Genomic DNA, 20,325 nt, shown 5'->3' with positions numbered 1-20,325 from the left:
TGCCATGACATCTCTCATCCTTCTGACAGACAGACAGCAGCCTCTTCCCTCCTTCATGGAACAGCCCTTCAACTACATTATCAATTCTACATGTTTGGTTTTTATATGACAGAGAGTGTATTATGAAAACTGTCAAATAAGCTGATTGGTCCAAATGTCTGAATGCTGTTCTGTGTTGTGTAAAATACAATTTATGACCTTCATGAGGCCAGCTTCACTGCTATGAAATAATTTTCAACCAAACTTGGGGTAGTTCGAAAAAAAAAAAAATAGTTGGTGCAGCTATTCCAGAAGCTGATTGGCAATAACACATTTCAGTCTTGGAAACAAAAGGTAAAAGAGAAACAGGTCTGTAATTTTGAGAAATTGTTTATGTCCATTGAAGGTTTATTGAAAATGAGAATTTGTTTTCTTGTTTAACTGAGGATGAGACTGTAGATGATACAATGGAGCAAATACATTTTTTATTATTATTATTATTTTTTTTACAAATAGGAGAACTGAAAGTAAGGAAACAACCAAAAATGACAGAAATTGATCCAGGAAAGTTTTGTTTTCTTTGAAATACCAATGATTGACTGGACTGCATCTTGACCGCTAGGTAAGAAGTGATCCAAATAAAAAGTAGTATAAAATTGTGAAGAAGACAGTGTAAGATTCACAGCATATTTGCTAAAAGTACGACTAATATGAGGAAGCAAACTCTTACATGATATCTTGTCTTGAAAGGCAGAAGCGAATTACTTGGCTTGTGATCAAGACAGAGTAAGTGGGAGAGGAGCTTGAAGTCGATTAAAAAATTATCGTAATGGAGAACAGAATTTTGGAGTTGGAGTTGTCAATTAATGTATGGTTTAGTGTAATGGATCCCAGCTATTTTGAAAGTCATGTTATTAGCAAGTGACTTTTTTGTTAATATGAATGTTCGCAAATTTGTTAATTGACATTTTTTCTTCAGCCACATTTTCTTCCTAATCTGCAATGTTATTTGAGAGAATGAAAATAGGCAGTGTACCAGGACATTTTAGCTTGTCAGTTTTAAGAAATCAAGTTTGAAGAAGCATCACAAGAGGTTACTCCAGATCCATGTAATCTTAAAGCAAAATGATATTTTTACATAGTTCACCATGACATTGGTGTAAACCATAACAAAAAAACAAAGTGAACACAAAATCATTTTTGAAAATGAGTTTGGATAATAGTTATCAGTATATTATTTTTAAAGCATTGATAAAAAATTGAAACTAAATGGTGAGAATATCTGCAAGGTCTCTTTTTGTGACCTTTATCATCTTTAAAGCTGGCGGATTGTTGCCTTGGACAAGTGTGTGAAATATTTACAATGATTAAACAACAAGTCATTGGCATAAAATAAAAGCATTAAAAAATGGTAATTTTTCAGTTTAAAGTTTTGAAATTGTTGTAAATAACTACACAGTGTTCAAAATGTTAAAGTAATAAGATGCACAATATAGTCCAAGAAACAAGCAACTTTTATTTTTCAATACATAAGTAGAAACTAAAAAACAACTCAAAATGTAAAGTCCATCAATGTCTGCTTTGTACTTGATCTAAACTTGATATATTCTCATACTTAGGGTTTGTTGAAAATTTGATGACAAAAGCTCAAATGGTAAAAAAAACAAAAAAAACAAGAGTTATGGCCTGGACAGACACTGAAGCTCAAATGAAAAATAAAGAAAGGAACATGGAAGCGATGACAAGAAAAAAAAAAATTGTCCGCTCCACGCTGTGCAGCAGTGGACGAGCTTATAATGCCCATTTCTTCTCACTGTGACTTTGCCCTTTGACATTTTGACCCAATTATTCATTATTCTTCTCCATGTTCTCATAAGGGTTTGTTGAAAATTTGATGACAGCTCAAATGATAAAAACGTCATAAAAACACACACACACACACATACTTGCAAAAGCCCATCTCCCACTGCATGGACAGATGAACTATTAATGAATAAGGAAAGATTTTCGTAATAGTTTTATATACTTAATACTGTATATTGAAAAAAGTAGAAAAGTTGGTTTTTTTTGGACTATTGTGGGTCTCTCTTTCGCTTAATTTTTGAATGGCTTTCAAATCGAGGAAGATGGTACAGTTTTGTTACTTTCGTAAATTGACATTTTGTGTTAAGCCACAGACTTGCTTAAATCAATAATTGTATTTCTCCATTATGCCCAGGTCACCCTTGTACTGTGGTTCCTGCCACCAGTCAGCAATAAATCCTTCTTCATAATCACCTTCACCATCAAAATCTTCATCTGTGGCCATGACGTCTGGCGTGTATTCAAATCTTTGAGGAAGCTCCATCTGTAATTAAACAAGAAAGAAGCTGCAAAAAAATTCAAATTAATGTTATGAAATAATCATTTTCTGCATTGGAGAATTTACATGTGAGCACCTCTCTGCTGAAAGAGCTTTCGGGCTACTTGTGATAATGTTTAAGACTAAACTGAGGCAAGATGTCTCCCCACCCACTCCACAGCTCTTCTGTCTGGGGTGGATGTTCAGTATTCTGAGCATCTCACACTGGAGGGCTTTCTGATTGACAGGAGATGGATGTCATTTCTACCACCAAAGGTAGACTGTACCAGGAGAATTCAAATTTTTTTTTAAATGTCCAAAGGAGGATGAATTTTTTTCCCAGAGTGGGGGAGAGGAGGGCAAGAAGCACGAGGAGAGCACATTTATCCATACCCATTTATGACAAAAATAAAAATACGAGAATGGCACTCGTTAAACCACGTACCTCCTCCAGGCTGAACAGTTTACATTTAGTATCTCACTAATAGGCCGGATTTGGATCCGGACCTGAACAAAAATCTAATCGGCTTGTTCTTGTCACCTACCCAAATCATCCACCAAGTTTTGTCATAACCCGTCCACAACTTTTTGAGATATCCTGCTCACAGAAAGACAAACAGACAGACAGAGGTGAAAACATGACATCCATCTACCTTCGGTGGTAGAGGTAAAAACCTGGTATACTGTCCATAAGTATTCATATAATGGACAAAGTACAGGGTGGGGCAGAGAAACGGGCGATTAAAAAAAAAAGTCAGTAATTAAATAAACATATTGTATCTGCCAAATTACAAATATGCCATCTTTAAGTACATAGCATGTCGTTTATTTCTTAAAGATCACATCCTCGAGGTGACCTCCGTCTCTGCACAGGCATTCCTCTAGTCTTCCACACATGTTTCCCATGACGCGGCATAGCATCTCAAAAGAAATTCTGGCAATTTTTTGATGGTATGATGTTAATGGTATAATGTGGACAACATGTAGGGTGATGCAATAAGGTGCTGTAAAGGGGTGACGTAGTAAGGTGACATGTAGTTTTCCCACTATTTTGGTACCCAGAGAGTCGGTTTTTAATATCTCCCGTTTTTCTGCCGCACCCTGTACAATTACGGATCACTATTTCCATCAACAAGATGCCTTCATAAAATGAAAGGGACAATTATATTTTGAGAAAAATAATTTCATGTTAAACAGGAAGCATGTATGACAGGAGGCTGGAAGGATAGCGTCGAGGTATTCACACTTGCCTCTGAGCTGTTTAGTCTGTGTTCAAACATCGGTCGAGCTATAAACCTTCATCCTTGGGTGTTTAGCATCCAGAGCGAATCTCATCAATGTATGTGCCGTCCATCGGATGGACGTTAAACTGGGTGTCCTATCTGCCCACATTAGTTGGAGGATGTTAAAGATCCCATGGTGTCCTTCGAGAAGAGTAGGCGAGGTATCACTGGCAACCTGGACAAATTCCAAATGCCTGCACACCCATTTTGACTATCCTGCATTGGAGTGGTGGCCCCTCCAGGATTGTGCCCTTAGCCAATGAAAATTCCTCGACAACCTTATGCGCCTCACACCACGAGGAAGATAAACAAACAAACACACTTGTGAAGGAGTTCAAAATTGTTGAAGAATCTTTCAAGCATACGAGTTAATTGCCGGAAGGCTATGAAGGCGACATGAACACATTGGGCTGCTGTGGAGATGGGAAAAAAAAAGAGAGGCAGTTTGCCACTGGTGACAGCAAAGTTCAGTGAATAGATTTTATGACAAACAAGAAGTGCTGCCATTGAGGATGTAGCAAGAAATGCTTACAAGTGACACCAAAAATAATAAATAATGCTACTGAATTATATTACACAGTGAGATAATGAGTCAAGAAAACAATAACATTTTAATGCGTATTATACAAAGCTTTGGCACGTTATCTGTCCACCACTTTGGGTACAGAAGTGAAGGTCGTTGAAAACGTGAAATGTGTTTCAAAATGCATTCATGCGTTTTGAGGTACACTGCGATTCCTCAGTGAAGGATTTCCTTAAGGACTGTTACATAAACTACCCTTTGGAAATCCTCATGGAAGAAATTCTTATGGAGGAAATCCTTCAGGGCTAATGCTTTGCTCGCTATGAGAACGAAAGCTTCTGATTATGAGTGAAAATGGCTGTAGGTTACGGTATTGTGTTTATACACTGCAGTAAAGATTGTCAGAAACTCAAGTTCTGTTCTTGTATATGGCAGCTTGGATGCCAGGTAGCTATCATTTCTTGGAAGCATGGTTGTGCTGCTGATGCTGTGCCCCTATACCAGTACACTGGTACCTATTTCACTGACCTCAGAAGGATGACAGGTTAAGTCAAGCCCCTGGTGTTAATTCAGTGAAAAACTGGGCTCAAACTCAGGAGCCTAAGATCACAAGCCAGCCAGCCAAAACACAAAGCCAACAACAGGCTTAGAAACCCAAATGATTACAGTTCTAACTCGAGAGTACAGAGAACACGATACCCTATACAGTGTTCAGGTTTATACTTCAATTTTCTATTGAATACATTATACTTCAATACATTGACTGACGACTACAAGTATATTTGTCATGCCGAATATACCAAATTCTGACACAATGAGTATTTTCATGGAAATAATTAACTATTGTATTGTGAACCGAATATCCTTCCATGTCAGATAACGCAACAATTGATCTGCTGGCAGATTAGTGAACATAAATCCATGTAATAATCATGATCATCATTATCAGTCTCCGTGAACAGTTTTGGCACGTATGAATCTGCATTCATACGTGCCATTTTGAAGGATAATGACAAGCGGCAAAAAATAAAAAAAACACGTGTCGCTGTACTCAGCACACAATCTACCATTAGCAATGACGTAACACAACCTTGATTCAGTGCTAAAATAGTCAAACCAGACAGCTTGTACTTAGCACAAGGAATTGAATATCTTGTCCCACTGCCTGCGATGACTTTCCTCACTTTTCTAACCCTAACTTTTCTCTAACCCTAACAGCAAAATACAGAAAAATCCTCACGGAAAACCTGCTGCCCTCTGGAAGAAAGCTGAAATTGGGACGGAAGTTCACCTTTCAGCATGACAATCACCAGAAGCACACAGGCAAAGCTACACTGGAGTGGCCCAGTCAGAGCCCTGACGTAAAGCCAAATGAAAATCTGTGGCATGACTTGAAGATTGCTGGCCAATCAAGGTGTGCAGAGTTGGTAGAGACCACCTATCCCAACAGACTCACAGCTGTAGTTGCTGTCAAAGGTGCTTCCACCAAGTATTAATTCAGGGGGGTGGGGACTTATCCAACCAAGATATTCTAGTTTTATATTTTTAATTAATTTTCTGAAATGTGTATAATTTGTTTTTCACTTGGAAGTTGTGAGTTATGATGTGTGCAAATAAAGGTGGAAAAAGTCTGATTTAATGCAATTTAATTCCAGACTATAAGGCTGCAAAAGGTGAAAATTTTGAAAGGGGGTGAAGACTTTCTGGGGGTACTGTATACAGCTCAGTGAGTAATACGCACTGATTTCTATACATGTATTTTGCTTTCTTTCTAAACTCCTTTATATATCCCTTTTTTTTAAAAACCAACAGAAAGTAGGGGAAAAAATTTTTTCTAAAAAAAAATGTAAAAACATTGAGGGATGAAATCTCAAAAAACAACCAAACAAGGTAGGAATAACACCACAATCCTCTTATGGATTACCATCACGACATTTTACTTTTGTTGTGGGATTGTGATGGATGAGGAAGAAAAATGAAGAAGAAGAACAATGAAGAATGACAACACATTACGATGCCACAATACGACACAAGCATCCTCTTCTGGTTAGCATCATGATATACTTTGTTGTTGTTCCATCACAATCCCATAACAAAAGTAAAATGTCTTGATGGTAATCCATAAGAGGATTGTGGTGTCGTCATGTGGTTATAGTGGGGCAACTTAGCATAACAATTGTGCATTTTGTGAGGAAAGCACCAAATTTGGCACACTAGTAGCCTATCATATTATGAAGAGATTTGGATATTGGGCCATCTCAAATTCAGCCGCTGATCGCTGTGGCAGCCATTTTCCACTGCCATCAAAAATTTGAGATGGCCCAATATCCAAATCTGTTCATAATATGATAGGCTACTAGTGTGCCAAATTTGGTGCTTTCCTCACAAAATGCACAATTGTTATGCTATATTTAGCTAAGTTGCCCCACTATAAGCTCAGATTTTAAGATTTATGAACAGAGAGTTTTTTGTTGTACAAGTTTTACCAAGATAAATTAAAGTTTTTGTAGAATTTACACTTTAGCCCTAACAGGCATGCATGTGCAGTTAGGCCCCAACGTTAAAACAAATCAATGTACTCATACACTTGTCTGTCCATCTGTCTGTGTGTAACATTCCATTGCACCCATTGGTTGGACAGTGAGTTCACCTGATGCCACCCACAATTTCAACCTGAAAAATCATATGGCCACCATTTTGGTGGTACTATCCGAAGCCGAAGACATCTTCAGAGCTGTCATATTCACAATTGCCAAGCACTCACTATAGGTTTTCCCTTCAGTGTAACACGACCAAAGCAACCTTGTGAAGATAGGCCTCAGCGATCAAGGCAGCGGGTTGTTGTCTATACCTCAACCAAATAACGATGTGGCATTCTCTCAAGCAGGGCTTTTACAGTGGAAGCTACACAGGAGGTTAAAAGCTTGGAGTGGGGAAGGGGTTGAAGCCTTAGGGTTGGGAGGGTGAGGACTTGGGGTTGGGAGGTGGAGGTTGAGAACTTGGGGTTGGGAGGTGGAGGTTGAGGACTTGGGTTTGGGAGGTGGTGGTTGATGACTTCGGGTTTGTAGGGGATGGAGGGGAGAGTTGAGGACTTGAAGTCACATTTTACATTGCGCCGATATTCCGCAGGTCCTTGCTAGTGGTAAGTGAAATACCTTAAATGGTAATTCATCCGCCCTGAATAAAAGTCTAGCTGTTTTGGGCCTTACCCTCCGTCAGAGCAAAAGTGGACCCACTCCAGGCTGAATACAAAAACTTTTGAACATTGTGCCAATGTAGTGGTACCGATAGTATTGAAACACCAAATAACCACGGCATATTGAAATTCATGATCAAGAACACACAGGTGCGAAAAAAGAACTACAGCTAAACACTACCAATTTCTTCAGCTACAGCTACAGCTGAGCAGGGTCAAACTGATCAAGAACCGTCTTCACTCCACAATGACTGGAGATGGCTTTCTGGCCTGGCATTGCTCAGTGCAGAAAAGGATCTTACATCGAGAGTATATTACTCATCGGTGATTGACAGCTTTGCCAGAATACGCAAAAGGTGTAAAGATTTCATGTCAAGGTCAGTTCAAAGTTGAATTGAATTTGCCGTATAAATAGCAATGCCTTATAATGCATATTTAGATTGTTCATACATATAAAACTTAAATAGGCAGCAAAATTAATATACTCATTCCATAACGGTTTTATTTTGCCCCAGCCGCAGTGGTTCATGGTTGAGAACAACAAGGGTAACATTTGGCTGAATGAACATGCAATATATGCTTCCCTGCTGACATATACAATTTGGCAGAATTTTGCGCACCTTGATGCCAAGGTATGGATATGCCAATACCCACACCCCTGCCATATAATGTAATAAATAAATTAATGGCTCCAACCAGCAATGCAAACAATGCATTCCAATAGGATCACCTTTGGGATCGGCATTAAATAAATGTAGAAAACACAAATAATGGGGCTAGTCCCCCACAAAGTGACCATCATTCACCCTTGAAGTTGCTTCCCTTCTTGCTTCCCTGGAGGGGATAGAGTCCAAGGCTTTTCATGTAGCTTGCATATATTTTCAGGAAGCTGAGTCCCAAAGCCTGCTTTTCACCCACTGCTGACAGATTGATGCAAACTCAATTATCTATCGCATCACTTTATGGCCTCATGACTCCACACTCTTGCCTTCTTTATCTCTATATTTGCCCTGGACATGTGTGATCTTCCAGAATTCCACACATATTTCCAATTATAAGCTGAATGTTCACCTCTACTCCTTAATTTCCTCTGTGAAAATGACCTCCTGTGCCTGTTGTTTCATGGCCCTCTCTTCAGGCATTCAAAAGAGTAGCCCATCATCACACATCATTCTTTCTCCCATACTCATCTCTGCTGTCTTCTACACTCTCTGCCCCCCCCCCTTTCCCCCTCTCCCACCCAACCTGCTGCCTCTTCCTTTTTGCCACTCATCTACTCATTTGCGATGTTTTTGTCTGCTCCGCTTTGATCATATGTCAGTTGGTGAACCTGCTGCCCTCTGTTGGTCAGATTCTCCATGAGCCTGTAAAATACAAATACATGAGTCACAAGTTATGTCTTGATGAGAGAAGAATGCTTGAGGATGGAAAAGGAAGAGAGCAAAGACAAAACCAAGCCAAGGATGTATCACTCATAGAGGTGGAAGCAATGGAGACTGGAAATTAGTTTGAGGTAGACATTGAGTGAAACGTAAAAGTTGTGGAACCTGAAAAGCAGTAATTCTTGGATAAAGCTGGAAGGTGGAAAAACGATGAATTGTGCAGTGTTTTGGTGACTTGAGTGTATGATCTTTGTATTAACTGGAGCTGTTTGTGCTGTTGACTGTTGATCTGTTTCGACATTTCATCACTAATCATTGCGTCATATGCCTGGTGTTGGCTTAATGGTTAGGGTGGTGAGCTTGGGATCCGAGGATGCCGAGTTCAAATCCTGCTCAGCTGTTGAATTTATACCAGGTGGGATTGATCCTTCCAAGGATCATCCTTCCCTGTCATCCTTCCGAGGTCGACAAAATGAGTGCAAGCTTGCTGGTATCCTGTGTCGGAGTGGCGGCCCGTCCAGGATTGTGTCCAATAGCCAAGGAGACTGCTTAGGCAGCACCAACGCTCCGCATAGAGTATGGTCCCAATGGATGGATGGATTGCGTCATGCTTCTCCACCAACCTCCCTCTCCCTCAAAAAAGCATTAATCCTTATGCTCTTGCTATTTTTGTGCAACATGATACTCGGACAAGGGAATCATGTCCGAGTCTGCACCACTTAACCCTGTTTAAAAACCTGCCTGTCCCTACGTTTCCAAGTTTCGCATTGGCTGGCAATTTGAGCGAGTCCCGATTACTTGTGGACCCTTTTCCCCATGCTGCATGGGTGGAAGCATTTCACAACATTGACCAGTCAAATGGTGGGTGGGCATCTCTTCTGGTTTCTCCGTGATTTAAATCCCTCATGTTGCTTCTTCACTGACATAAAGCATCAAAGAATTGTGACAATTCTCGAAAGCAACGCGATGACGTCCATTCGTTTTACACTTTGCTGTAAGGCTTGCATGGAAAGAACCACCCGCATGAGTCAAACACCTACATCGAGTGGAAATGGGTCCTTTTCACTCAAATCACCATTTGATTGAGTGTAAAAGCAGTTTTTGTGTGAATCCGCATTTTTTTTTTATGTTTCCGCTGACGAAGTCACCGGAGGCATTTTCGTGTTGTCCGTCCGTCCATGTTAATTTTCTCTTTTTTCTGTTCAACCGCTTGTCGGATTGACATGAAATTTTCAACATAGGTGTGACTACTCATGCAGAATGTTTTAACGATAATTGTAAAGTCATAGGTCATGTTAATCCTATTGGCTGGCAGACATCTTGGAAAAAATGAAAAACTTTGGCCCTCTGTATCTACGAAACCGCTACATGGAAAAAAATCAAACTTGCCACCATGTGAAGTACTCCCCATGGGAAACAAGTGTGATTTTTTTTGATGACGTCATAATTGCATACGTCGAACGCTTTACCCGATCAATATAAAAACTTTTGAGGGTCATCTAAGGACTATATTGAAAGGGGAGAAAAAATTTATAACGTCATCAGTCATGTTGTTCGGCAGCCATGTTTTTTTTAATCATAAAAATTTCCAAATTCTTCTCTGAAACGGCTGAACAGATTGAGATGAAACTTTACAGGTATTGTTGCCTATTCATGAGGAACAAAAAGTTCTCTACATATGACATCATGGGTCACATGGTTTAACAGGTATGTTTTTTTGAAGAATAAACCTTTTTTTAATCTTCTTCTCCAGAATGGCTTGACATATTGAGGGGAAACTTCACGCACATGTTCCCCAAGCCTTGGGGATACCAGAGTGTTCACAAACAATTAATAAAAATAATTAATGTCACCTGGTCTGGCAGCCATATTGGATTGAATGAAAATCTTTTAAAAGTATTTATTTCTCTTGAACCGCTTCATCAATCGACATGAAACGTCGCAGTTATGATCTAGTAATCATGGTGAATATATGTTTTAAATTTCAACCTGATCAGACAAATGGTCTGGCAGGCAGAATTATTTACTATTTTAAATCTGGGTTCATGGATTGAAATCAAACTTGGTACAAGTGTTATAATCATGTAATAATGTGGGTGCAGGCATGTCTGGTGATGTTGAGCCTGGTGTTGGCGCAGTGGTTAGGGCAACGGCTTGGGATCCAAAAGGTCCTGAGTTCAAGCCCCGTTTTCCCATTGAATTAATACACCAGGGGGTTGACTCAGCCTGTCATCCTGCCGAGGTCGGCGAAATGAGTACCAGTGTACTGGGCCGGTGTATACCCCGGTTAAAATAGGTGTACCATATCCCCGTGTCGTAAGAGGCGACCAGGGTTGCGTCAGGAAGGGCATCCGGCGTAAAACATGTGCCAAATCACTATGCGGATCATACGGATGATCCGCTGTGGCAACCCCGAACGGGAGCAGCCGAAAGAAGAAGAAGAGGAGGCATGTCTGGTGATGTGGCGACGTCGAAGAGTGCCCTAACGTTTCTCAACGGTTTATTTTTCTCTCAAACTCTATTGGTATATCTCATTCATATAACTTGTTGAACATCCCCCCCCCCACCCCAACTCAACCCACTCTCAGCCCAGATATAAAGGAAATGCCTTTATCATAAAAAACTGGAAATATGAATATTTCCATTGCTTGTGGATTAAAAACTTGTTTTAACCACACTAAATCAAATAATTCCCCTTCATTTTCACCACTAATATGGTAAAATTATTATTATATATATATATATATATATATATATATATATATATATATATATATATATATATATATATATATATCCATGTCCTCACCTCATCTTCAGAAGCAAGGACATTCTGTGCAAAAGTGAGCATTTTCCACATCGAGTTGGTGAGGTTGTAATGTCGGGATGCTTCCTGAAATGATAAAAGCGTTATAATATACAATAAGGTGCTATCGGACACCTCATTTGTTCATGACAACAGCTGCAAATCACATGACTGAAACCTACCATTAAAATCTATTAGCACTGGATCGAAAATTGCTGACAATATACAGAAGTTTAATTTTCCTTCCAGTTCCATATACAGTATCGTGTGGATGCAAACAAAAGCCTTTCACATGATGGTTCCAATTATGTGCGAAACATTTGTTGAGCAACTGAAGTTCAGAAATAGATAATGTTTATGTGAACATTATAGAAGATGCCACCAACCACTGTTGGAGTAAAATCGCTCTCAGTAAGGCCCTGATATTCACGGTTTGTGTGATGGTATAACTGGTTCTGCCGCACTATACGATCAGTTGGGTCGAAGAGCAAGTAGCTTTCAATGGCTCTCACCGCACCTTGGAAGTTTCCCACTGCAGGGAGACGGAGGATTGAAGCAATAAGAACAAGAGGAGCACTCGGTAGCGCTCACCAAAATCCGGTTCTTCACCAAAATCTCATCAAAAGTCCATCAAGTTTTTCGTCCGAATCCATACATAACTTTTTGAGATATCATGCTATACGTTATATCATTTTTGGCACAATCTCTCAATGGTGAAGAAACATTTCCAAAAATTCTAGTATCCAGATCCGGATCTTCACCAAAATCAAATCAGTTTCGTCCTTGTCACACAACCCAATCTGCCCACCAACTTCCATTTCAATCCGCCCATGACATTTTGAGATATCCTGCACACAAATAGACAGACAAGCATACACACAGGGGTGAAAACATTATCTCCATCCATCGCAGATGGCGGATGTAATAAGAGGAAATTGTACTCAGTTGAATTTCTTTCTATCAGGTCTCATTCTTTCCTCATTAATGGGTCATCTGTTGATTACATATGCAGGGAAGGGTAGGCATGGGGGTAGGGGGTTCAAGGTGATATTACAAGGTGCGTTGGAGGGAATTAGGGGAGGGGAGGTGGGGTGCACACATTAATTAGGATCATTGATATATATATATATATATATATATATATATATATATATATATATATATATATATATATATATATATATATATATATACATATATATATATACATATATACATATATATATACACACTCCAAACAAAAAAATGGAGAAACAAAAGTTGAGAGGCTTGCATTATCACTTTCTTGGTACATTCAGATGCATTCATGTTTTGGTTGAAGAGGAGCAGCAAATTGATCTGTATTCTTTATCAACAAAGATGCTGTCAGTCAAAGCCAACGTTAAGTTGCTGTGTGAAAATAACATGGCGGTCTGAAATAAGGGGACAACATGGCAACATCATGGCAGAAATGCATTAAATAAGGACTGTGACCACTATTGATCCACAAAACATTTATAGTACATATTGTTTAACAGCAACAATTATTCGCACCTTCTTGTGAGTTGACCAAGGAAAGTTTCTTGAACCAATACTTTCATGAACCCAGTCATTGGCTCAGCCTGATATTCAGCTGTTGGTGATCGGAATTTGGAATTTATTCAGGTTGTTGGTGATAGCTTGTTTACTCTTCGATACAGACGCTGTGGGATCCTTTAAAGTCAACCAACTAATTTGTGAGCAGATGGGACACCCAGCTTAATGCCACCCAAAAAGCAGCACATTTTGTGATGCAATTCCCTGCCGGCAAAGCACCAATCCAAGAGTTTAGAGTGAAGTCGATAATCAAATCCAGACGAGACAGTGCATACAGTAGGTGAGTGTGCTACCTTTGCACTTTTCTGTGCACAATATGGTAACGCATCTGGGTCTTATTAGACTAGTCACGGAGGGCGATTTTGTCCCAAGATGCAACTGAGCGGTCTGGTACAACATAAACAAGACACAATGCGACATAAACAAGCACGTGAATGGTCATGTGGCCTCTGCGTCGACATAAAAACCAACCGTCTTCCATTACTGCCATTTCCACCAAGACGACTGAGCAAGAAGATCGACTCACGATCTGCCCAATTGGTTTTAACAATAATATTAATATTAAAAAAAAAACACACACACACACACACACACTAAGTATGCAGGCATGACAGTACTTATATTATAAGCACAAATACACAATGGGGATTACCACTCCTTTCCATGCACGTTTCAAAATATATGTAAGGATAGACTAGACTAGAGGAACCTTTTTAAGAGGGGTCAGTGGCCACGTTATCGTAGGTCCACGAAGCAAGTTGAACATGTAAATTGTGTGAAAGTGGAGGATTGTGGAAGAGCTTCAACACAGAACAGAACACAACAGTGGAAGGTGAGAAAACACACCACAAAGATGAGAGACAAAGGAGGAGGAGGACGAGGAGGAGAGGGAATGAAGACACAGGATCAGTGAACAACTGGATACAACCTCAACACACAAAACATAATGGGGTGAAAGAACAGGAAAGGATGACCAAAGATTAAACAAAACAAAAAAATAAATAAATAAATGAAAGATGGGTAGAGGAAGTGGGGAGAAAACACAATAACCTGCAAGAGAAGGGGTACATTTGGGGAGGGTATAAAAGATCATGATGAGGGATGGGGAAAGATGACCTGAGGGATTGCAAGCCGTCCAGGAATGAAACGGAAAGGTAGAAAGGAGGAAGAAGCAGTGTGGGGGAAAGAATACATTTGGAAATGAGAGTAATGGGGGTATGAAACATTTTAAATTGTGATTTAAATTTTTAAAGATTAGGGTTGACAGTGTGATGTAATGAGGAAAGAAATAAAGTAAATCGGAGATGAGAGAGAGGAAATACCAGTCACATGTGACTGATTGAGATAATGAATGAGTTGAAAAGAATATGGAACAAGTCACTTCAATTTTGGTTTTTTTGTTTAATCTCTTCGATACATTATACATAGTCAACCCTCAGATATCGTGGGTTCGAACATCGCGGGTTTCTACCAATCGCGGGCAACCTCCTGTGTTCTGATTCTGTTATCGTGGGATTTCATTACCTCCTAATGATTACCTCCCATTACGAGGCTTGCGGCATTTCTCCTGCACAGTTTTCAATGAGGCCAAATGTAAAGTGATTGGCAAAGTTAGTTGCACCAAATGACAGAGAAAGGTTGTGACGTTGGGAGAAAGGAATAGAGTTGTTAGATCGGTTGTTTCGAGGAGAAAATGCGGCATCTGTACGGGCCGCCATTACGCGGTCAATGATTGTTGGCAAAACCTTCCCCATTGTGCTCTTCCTCATTCCCAAACTTTCATATTCCTTCAAACCTCATTCCCAAACTTTCATTTTCCAACTCCGTATTTGGACCTTATTTCCAAACCGTCACTTTCCGACACCTGTACTCGAACCTCATTCCCAAACCCTTATTTTACAACACCAGCTCTCAAACACCCATTCCCAAACACTTATTTTCCGACACGTGGACTCGAACCCCCAGTCTCGTGCTTCATTCTCAAAAACACATTCTCAACAGCAGCTCATGGAACTAAATGAGGTGAAGGGATTTATGCTGGAGAAGGTTTTTAACACCGACGAGATGAGATTACCATGGAAGCGGATGCCACCAAGCAGGAAAGATCTGCTCTGCGTTAAAGGCCCTGCCACACTTTGACGTTTAAGCCAGCGTATGGCAAGGTATCAAAATGTATGTAAAACGCTGGCGTACGCTGAACTATTGATGTTTTTTTTACAGTTTTGGATGTATTCATAACGAGTTGGACATATGCATAACATATTAGTAACGTACACAGAACGTTTTGATAACATATAGATAACTTATACCAACGAATGCTGAGCGTGTTGTCGGCGTTCTCAACCTATGCCCAACGATAGTCTAACTTAAGCATAGCGCGGCAGCGTATCGCCGACGATCATGTGGTGTAGGCTATTAATAGGCTGCGGCTCGATGATTCATATCATAACCGCACTAGACATCGAAGTGTCAAGCCGCTGTCACACCTTGACGTTTTAGCCAGCGTATGCCGACGTATGAAAAATTTGCCGAATACGCTGGCACACGTCGAATACGTTATGGGTAAGTTTTGTATACGTTAAGAGCACGCTGAAGCACGCACGAATACGTTGTGGTACGCCGAGTACGTCGAGAAATTTTCAGCATGTTGAAAATTTCTCGACGTACTCTGCGTATGACACACGTTCCGCATACTCTGGCCATAAGTTGGCGGCCCGTTACGTGATCGTTGACACACGTCGACACACGTTACTTTTAAGTTACTCATAAGTCAAAACACGTCGAGGTAATGGTTAGCGTCAGTATTTTAGACTCCCTGGTTTTTTTTTTTCTTTTCTTCGGTATGACGGTGATGTTGACACTTCGATTTCTAGTGCGGTTATGATTTGAATCGTTGAGCGGCAGCCTATTAATTATATTATATTATAACCACACTAGAAATCGAAGTGTCAACATCACCGTCATACCGAATAATAAAAAAAACCAGGGAGTCTGGAACACTGACGCTAACCATTACCTCGACGTGTTTCAACTTATGAGTATCTTACAAGTAACGTGTGTCAACGATCGCATAACGTGCCTACAACTTATGGCCAGCGTATGTGAAACGTGTGAGTCATACGCTGGCATACATCGAAAATTTTCAAGCATGGATAATTTGTCTAACAGCTCGGCGTACTACGACGTATGCCAGCGTACTACGAATTATATAAAACTTACCCATACGTATTCGACGTGTGCCGGCGTTTTAGACAAATTTTTCATACGTCGGCATACGCTGGCTAAATCGTAAAGATGTGACAGAGCCTTAAGGTAAGGTGGTTAAGGATCATGTTACTCTTCTCCATTGTGGCAGTGTTGCAGGGGACTTTATCATAAAGCTCATGCTGATTTTCCAATCGCTGAATAACCTACTCTGCTCACATTTTCCCACTCCCCCTTCCCCGCTCACCCTTTCCCCACTTCCTGTTAACCCTTCCCATGCTCCCTTGTCACTCTTCCCCCAGTCATCACTCCCCCTTCCCAACTCATCCTTCCCCCGTTCACCGCTCCCCCTTCTCCACCTACCCTTCTTCCATTCACCCTTCCCACGTCCCACCCCCTCCCTCTAACAGCATCATCCCCAGCTAAGTCTTGTGTTTTATATGTATAGCTAAGTACGTAAGGTTCTTACCCTCACCAACCTTGCTGTTTTGTAAATATATTTACGTGTTTATTTCATAAGTAATGCGTTTATTTCTGGCTGCCTCAATCTTCCTCAATATTTCTTCAAAGCCCAAGGAACCGAACCCCCCTTTTCCTCTTGGCCCTTGGTTTCCATAGTCATGGTTTTAACTATCACAGAATTTTCCAGGAACTTAACCCCCATTATATTTGAGGGTTTAGTGTACTTGAAGCAACCGCTCGAGAGTGGCCAGGGGGGTTATGTTGTTATCCTTATTCAAATGTGTAATTCAAAAATACCTCTCGCTGCGTAATTGAAGACACATCACTGCACTGGAAAACGTGGGGACAGGAATACTGTACTGTAAATGGTGAGGACTTGCAATACCCTCCTCCACTTGGAGCGGCGCTAAACGATACACATTTACATCGAGAATTTGCTTCCTTCCCCAACCCCGCCCAAAGACCACCGGCAAGGATAAAAACACGCTTATGCACTAATTGGGGTCATGGTGATTCTATTGAGTAAGTTTGGATGTAATTGGCCCAGAACTGTAGGATACTGCACTGCACTGTATTTTGAAAATGAAAGTGGATGTCTTATAGTAAGGATCACTATTTCCCAAAACAAATTTAAAATACCAAAGATCCCATGATGCTCATGTAATTAGTTTTCCTCCATTCCAATAAATTTTCAACTATAATTATTCACCATTGTTCTGGAAGATACCAAGCCTACTCATAGTGAATCGGGCAATGCTCCGTGAAGAGTGTGGCAATATACTTGACCGTGACACACTTTCAGAAAATATTATCGTATGATTGCCTTTATACTTACACTTGTAGTAAACAAACTGCAGATAGTGGTACATGGTGGCTAAAAACTTATGTGGCGGCAGTTCCATCGATACTGGCAGCAACTGCTTCTCGCATCCTGTCTTGCAGAACAACACCTCCACATATTGATCTACGAGGAGTCGAGGAAGATCCAGAAAATTCCACGAGGGCGGTACTATTGACATCAAACCACACATAACTAACCATGGCACATGTATTTGAACAGTGAAAATAAACAAGGGGAATGAACCCCATCTGGTAGATAATTTAGTCATAGCATTACATCCTGAATGATTGTAAGAAAAATTATGACCATACCAGCAATTGACTTGTAGAAATCCTCCATGCTGTGAACTTCCCTTGGGCCTTCACAGCCCAGTGTACATTCTTCAAATGCAGCAAGGTAACCTCTTAGAGCTTGTTCCATTTGATTGGCACACTTCTCATGTTCTCCTTGACTGTATGCACGCACTGCGTTGTGGTACAAAACCTAACACGGAGTTGGTGGTTTTAAAGTGTCGTTCAAATTTTTCACACATATCATCATTAAACGTAGTACTTGAAAGGAAGGAGAGAAAAAAAAATTGCTGTAAAATAGGGTGGCCGTTATCAGAATTTTAATGAATTTGATTTGGACAGATATTTAGATTCTGAAACACAGACCTCGTCAAGACAACATCTGCTGCAGTGGACAGAAGAAGTACATTTTAAATATCAATTTTTAAAAAGTAATTGTATCATATGATTGTAATATATCATCCACTGTATCATCACTGAATCATCAAATTGTAAAAAATAAAAAATAAAAGTGCTGGTCACCACTGCAAGAGAGATGTTTGTCTGTCTGGCTGTGTGTGTTGCCATTTTTCTCAGAGATGGTGAAACGGATCTTCGTCAATTTGCAGAGGTTCATCAATGAGTGCCGGGAGAGTGTTTTCGGCAAAAATAAAAATAAAATTTTTTAAAGTTTCATTTTTTGGGCAGTTTTTAAAAATAAAAATCACTCTTTACCTTGCCGCAACCTTTGTAGCTATGTGAAAGGTAATATTAAATGATCTTCGACGCCATTCCTTTGAAGGTGCGAGGAGGTTTTTTTTACCACCCCCCCCCCCACAAAAATAAATAGATTAAAAAAAAAATTTCATTTCTTCAAAATGCCAACAGGATGAGAACAGCCTCCAGGCAACACCTGGTAGTTTTGAACAAGTCAAATCGTTGCAAATAATGATTGACCTTTGATGAATTAACTACGTGAATATCTGCTGATATGCTGGATGTAACTGATGCAAGGAGTGGATGCCAGAGGTCGGTTATTGTACGAGTGTTCGACCATGCACATCATTTTAGAAATCCAAAATGGGAATACTGTTGGCGACATCTGATCTGATTTTTCATCAAGGGATCAATCAATATTCATCGAGTGAAATGGGATTTCCTCGGCAGTCATGAACCAGGAAGAGTTCTTCTCATGAGGCCAAATAGTGAACTTTGTGCTTGATTCATAGAGTTTGGTAATCTGTCACAGTTACAGCCAAAACCTATTCTTCTCGTTCTTCTTAATCTTCTTCTATGGCTACAATTATTCCTGCATTCTTGTGGAGTTGGCCAGAGGGAAGCTTAGCCCAAGTCTTTCGTGAACCGGCTGCCCAGGTCTGATGTTAGACTAAGGTCAGGGCAGGAATTTGGAATTTGGCCATGGTGCTGCCAATAGCTCACCGACTCTTCGTTAAGGACACCGTGGGGTATTTAACCCTAGATAGGTGCCACCCCTGAACGCCATTTTAATTTGGTGCACAACCCCGTCAAAAAATAACCTTAAAAAACAAAAACATTTTTCGAGACCCGACATATCAAATTGGTGTCTGCCATCTTCTAGATTAGCCTTTTCTGCAGTTTTTTTTTCATTTCCCAAAGATCAACAAATATGTTACATGGTATATATAAAGTAAAATTTTGGAAAAAATAATGGAGAAAATTACCTGTCTTTCACATTTTCTGTATCAAACACTTATTGTCAAATCCCAAGCAAATTCAGACACAGCAGAGACAATGGATACAAGCATGCACTTAGGAATAAAGAACAAGCATCATAGGGCCTGCAGTTTATTCAGGTCAAGTCAATGATTTTGAGGAAAAAAAAGGAAATATCACATTATACCGACTTCACTGACTCTTCACACATCAGGTTAGGTCACTTATCGATTTACGGTCCAAGGACGTCACAAATGGACGGTGACAACAGACCGCTAATTGCACATGCTGCACACAGTTTGGGTTTTTCTAGTTTCTTGGTTGGTTTCTACTAGGCAGGTAGTCTACGCCACAACTCAACTTATATCTCAGGAGGTACTGGTGGAGCAGATGAGGCACATGCTCACTGATGATGGCTGGCCACATACACAAGGTACTGAGTGAGGCGTGGGTCTGATACGCGGCAATCCAGGGGTGAGGGGGGGGGGAGGGGAATGGGGTTTCGCGTGGGGTGGCGCCTACCCTAGTGTACCTATCTAGGATAAACATCCACCAACTAATGGCAACAGATGGGACGCCAGCCTTAACGTGTATCCGAGGAATGGCATACACATTGACGGATCACCCTGCTTGTGAAGCACGAGGATGACAGTTATAGCTGGGCCGAGATTCAATCCCAGGCTAGATAGTTTTGAGGGAAGTGTGCCTCCCTCGAGGTAGGTGCCATTCTCCCAGTCCGATGCCAGCCTAAACACTTTCAAAATTATAT

At 40.4% G+C, this 20,325-nt stretch overlaps 1 protein-coding gene across 2 annotated transcripts in view; it reads right to left on the bottom strand.

The window, feature by feature from the left end:
• Positions 1 to 1,475: 1,475 nt before the first annotated feature.
• Positions 1,476 to 20,325, bottom strand: part of LOC147032256 (cartilage-associated protein-like) — a 29,956-nt gene continuing 11,106 nt past the window's right edge. For both annotated transcript variants that reach the window (XM_085869679.1, XM_085869680.1), the window contains exons 3-7: positions 17,904 to 18,075; positions 17,587 to 17,715; positions 11,897 to 12,042; positions 11,514 to 11,597; positions 1,476 to 2,326 (exon numbers count right to left, since the gene is read on the bottom strand). In XM_085869679.1, the coding sequence (XP_085725805.1) occupies positions 2,168 to 2,326; positions 11,514 to 11,597; positions 11,897 to 12,042; positions 17,587 to 17,715; positions 17,904 to 18,075 (690 nt within the window). In that variant the 3' untranslated portion in view covers positions 1,476 to 2,167. The remainder of the gene's footprint in view (positions 2,327 to 11,513; positions 11,598 to 11,896; positions 12,043 to 17,586; positions 17,716 to 17,903; positions 18,076 to 20,325) is intronic.

The sequence above is a fragment of the Eptatretus burgeri genome, chromosome 2 (genome assembly GCF_056783735.1).
Source record: "Eptatretus burgeri isolate ZD-2024b chromosome 2, Ebu_testis_v1, whole genome shotgun sequence".
Lineage (NCBI taxonomy): Eukaryota > Metazoa > Chordata > Myxini > Myxiniformes > Myxinidae > Eptatretus > Eptatretus burgeri.
Note: the sequence above shows the minus strand (reverse complement) of the source record. Positions and strands in the feature narration are given on the sequence as shown.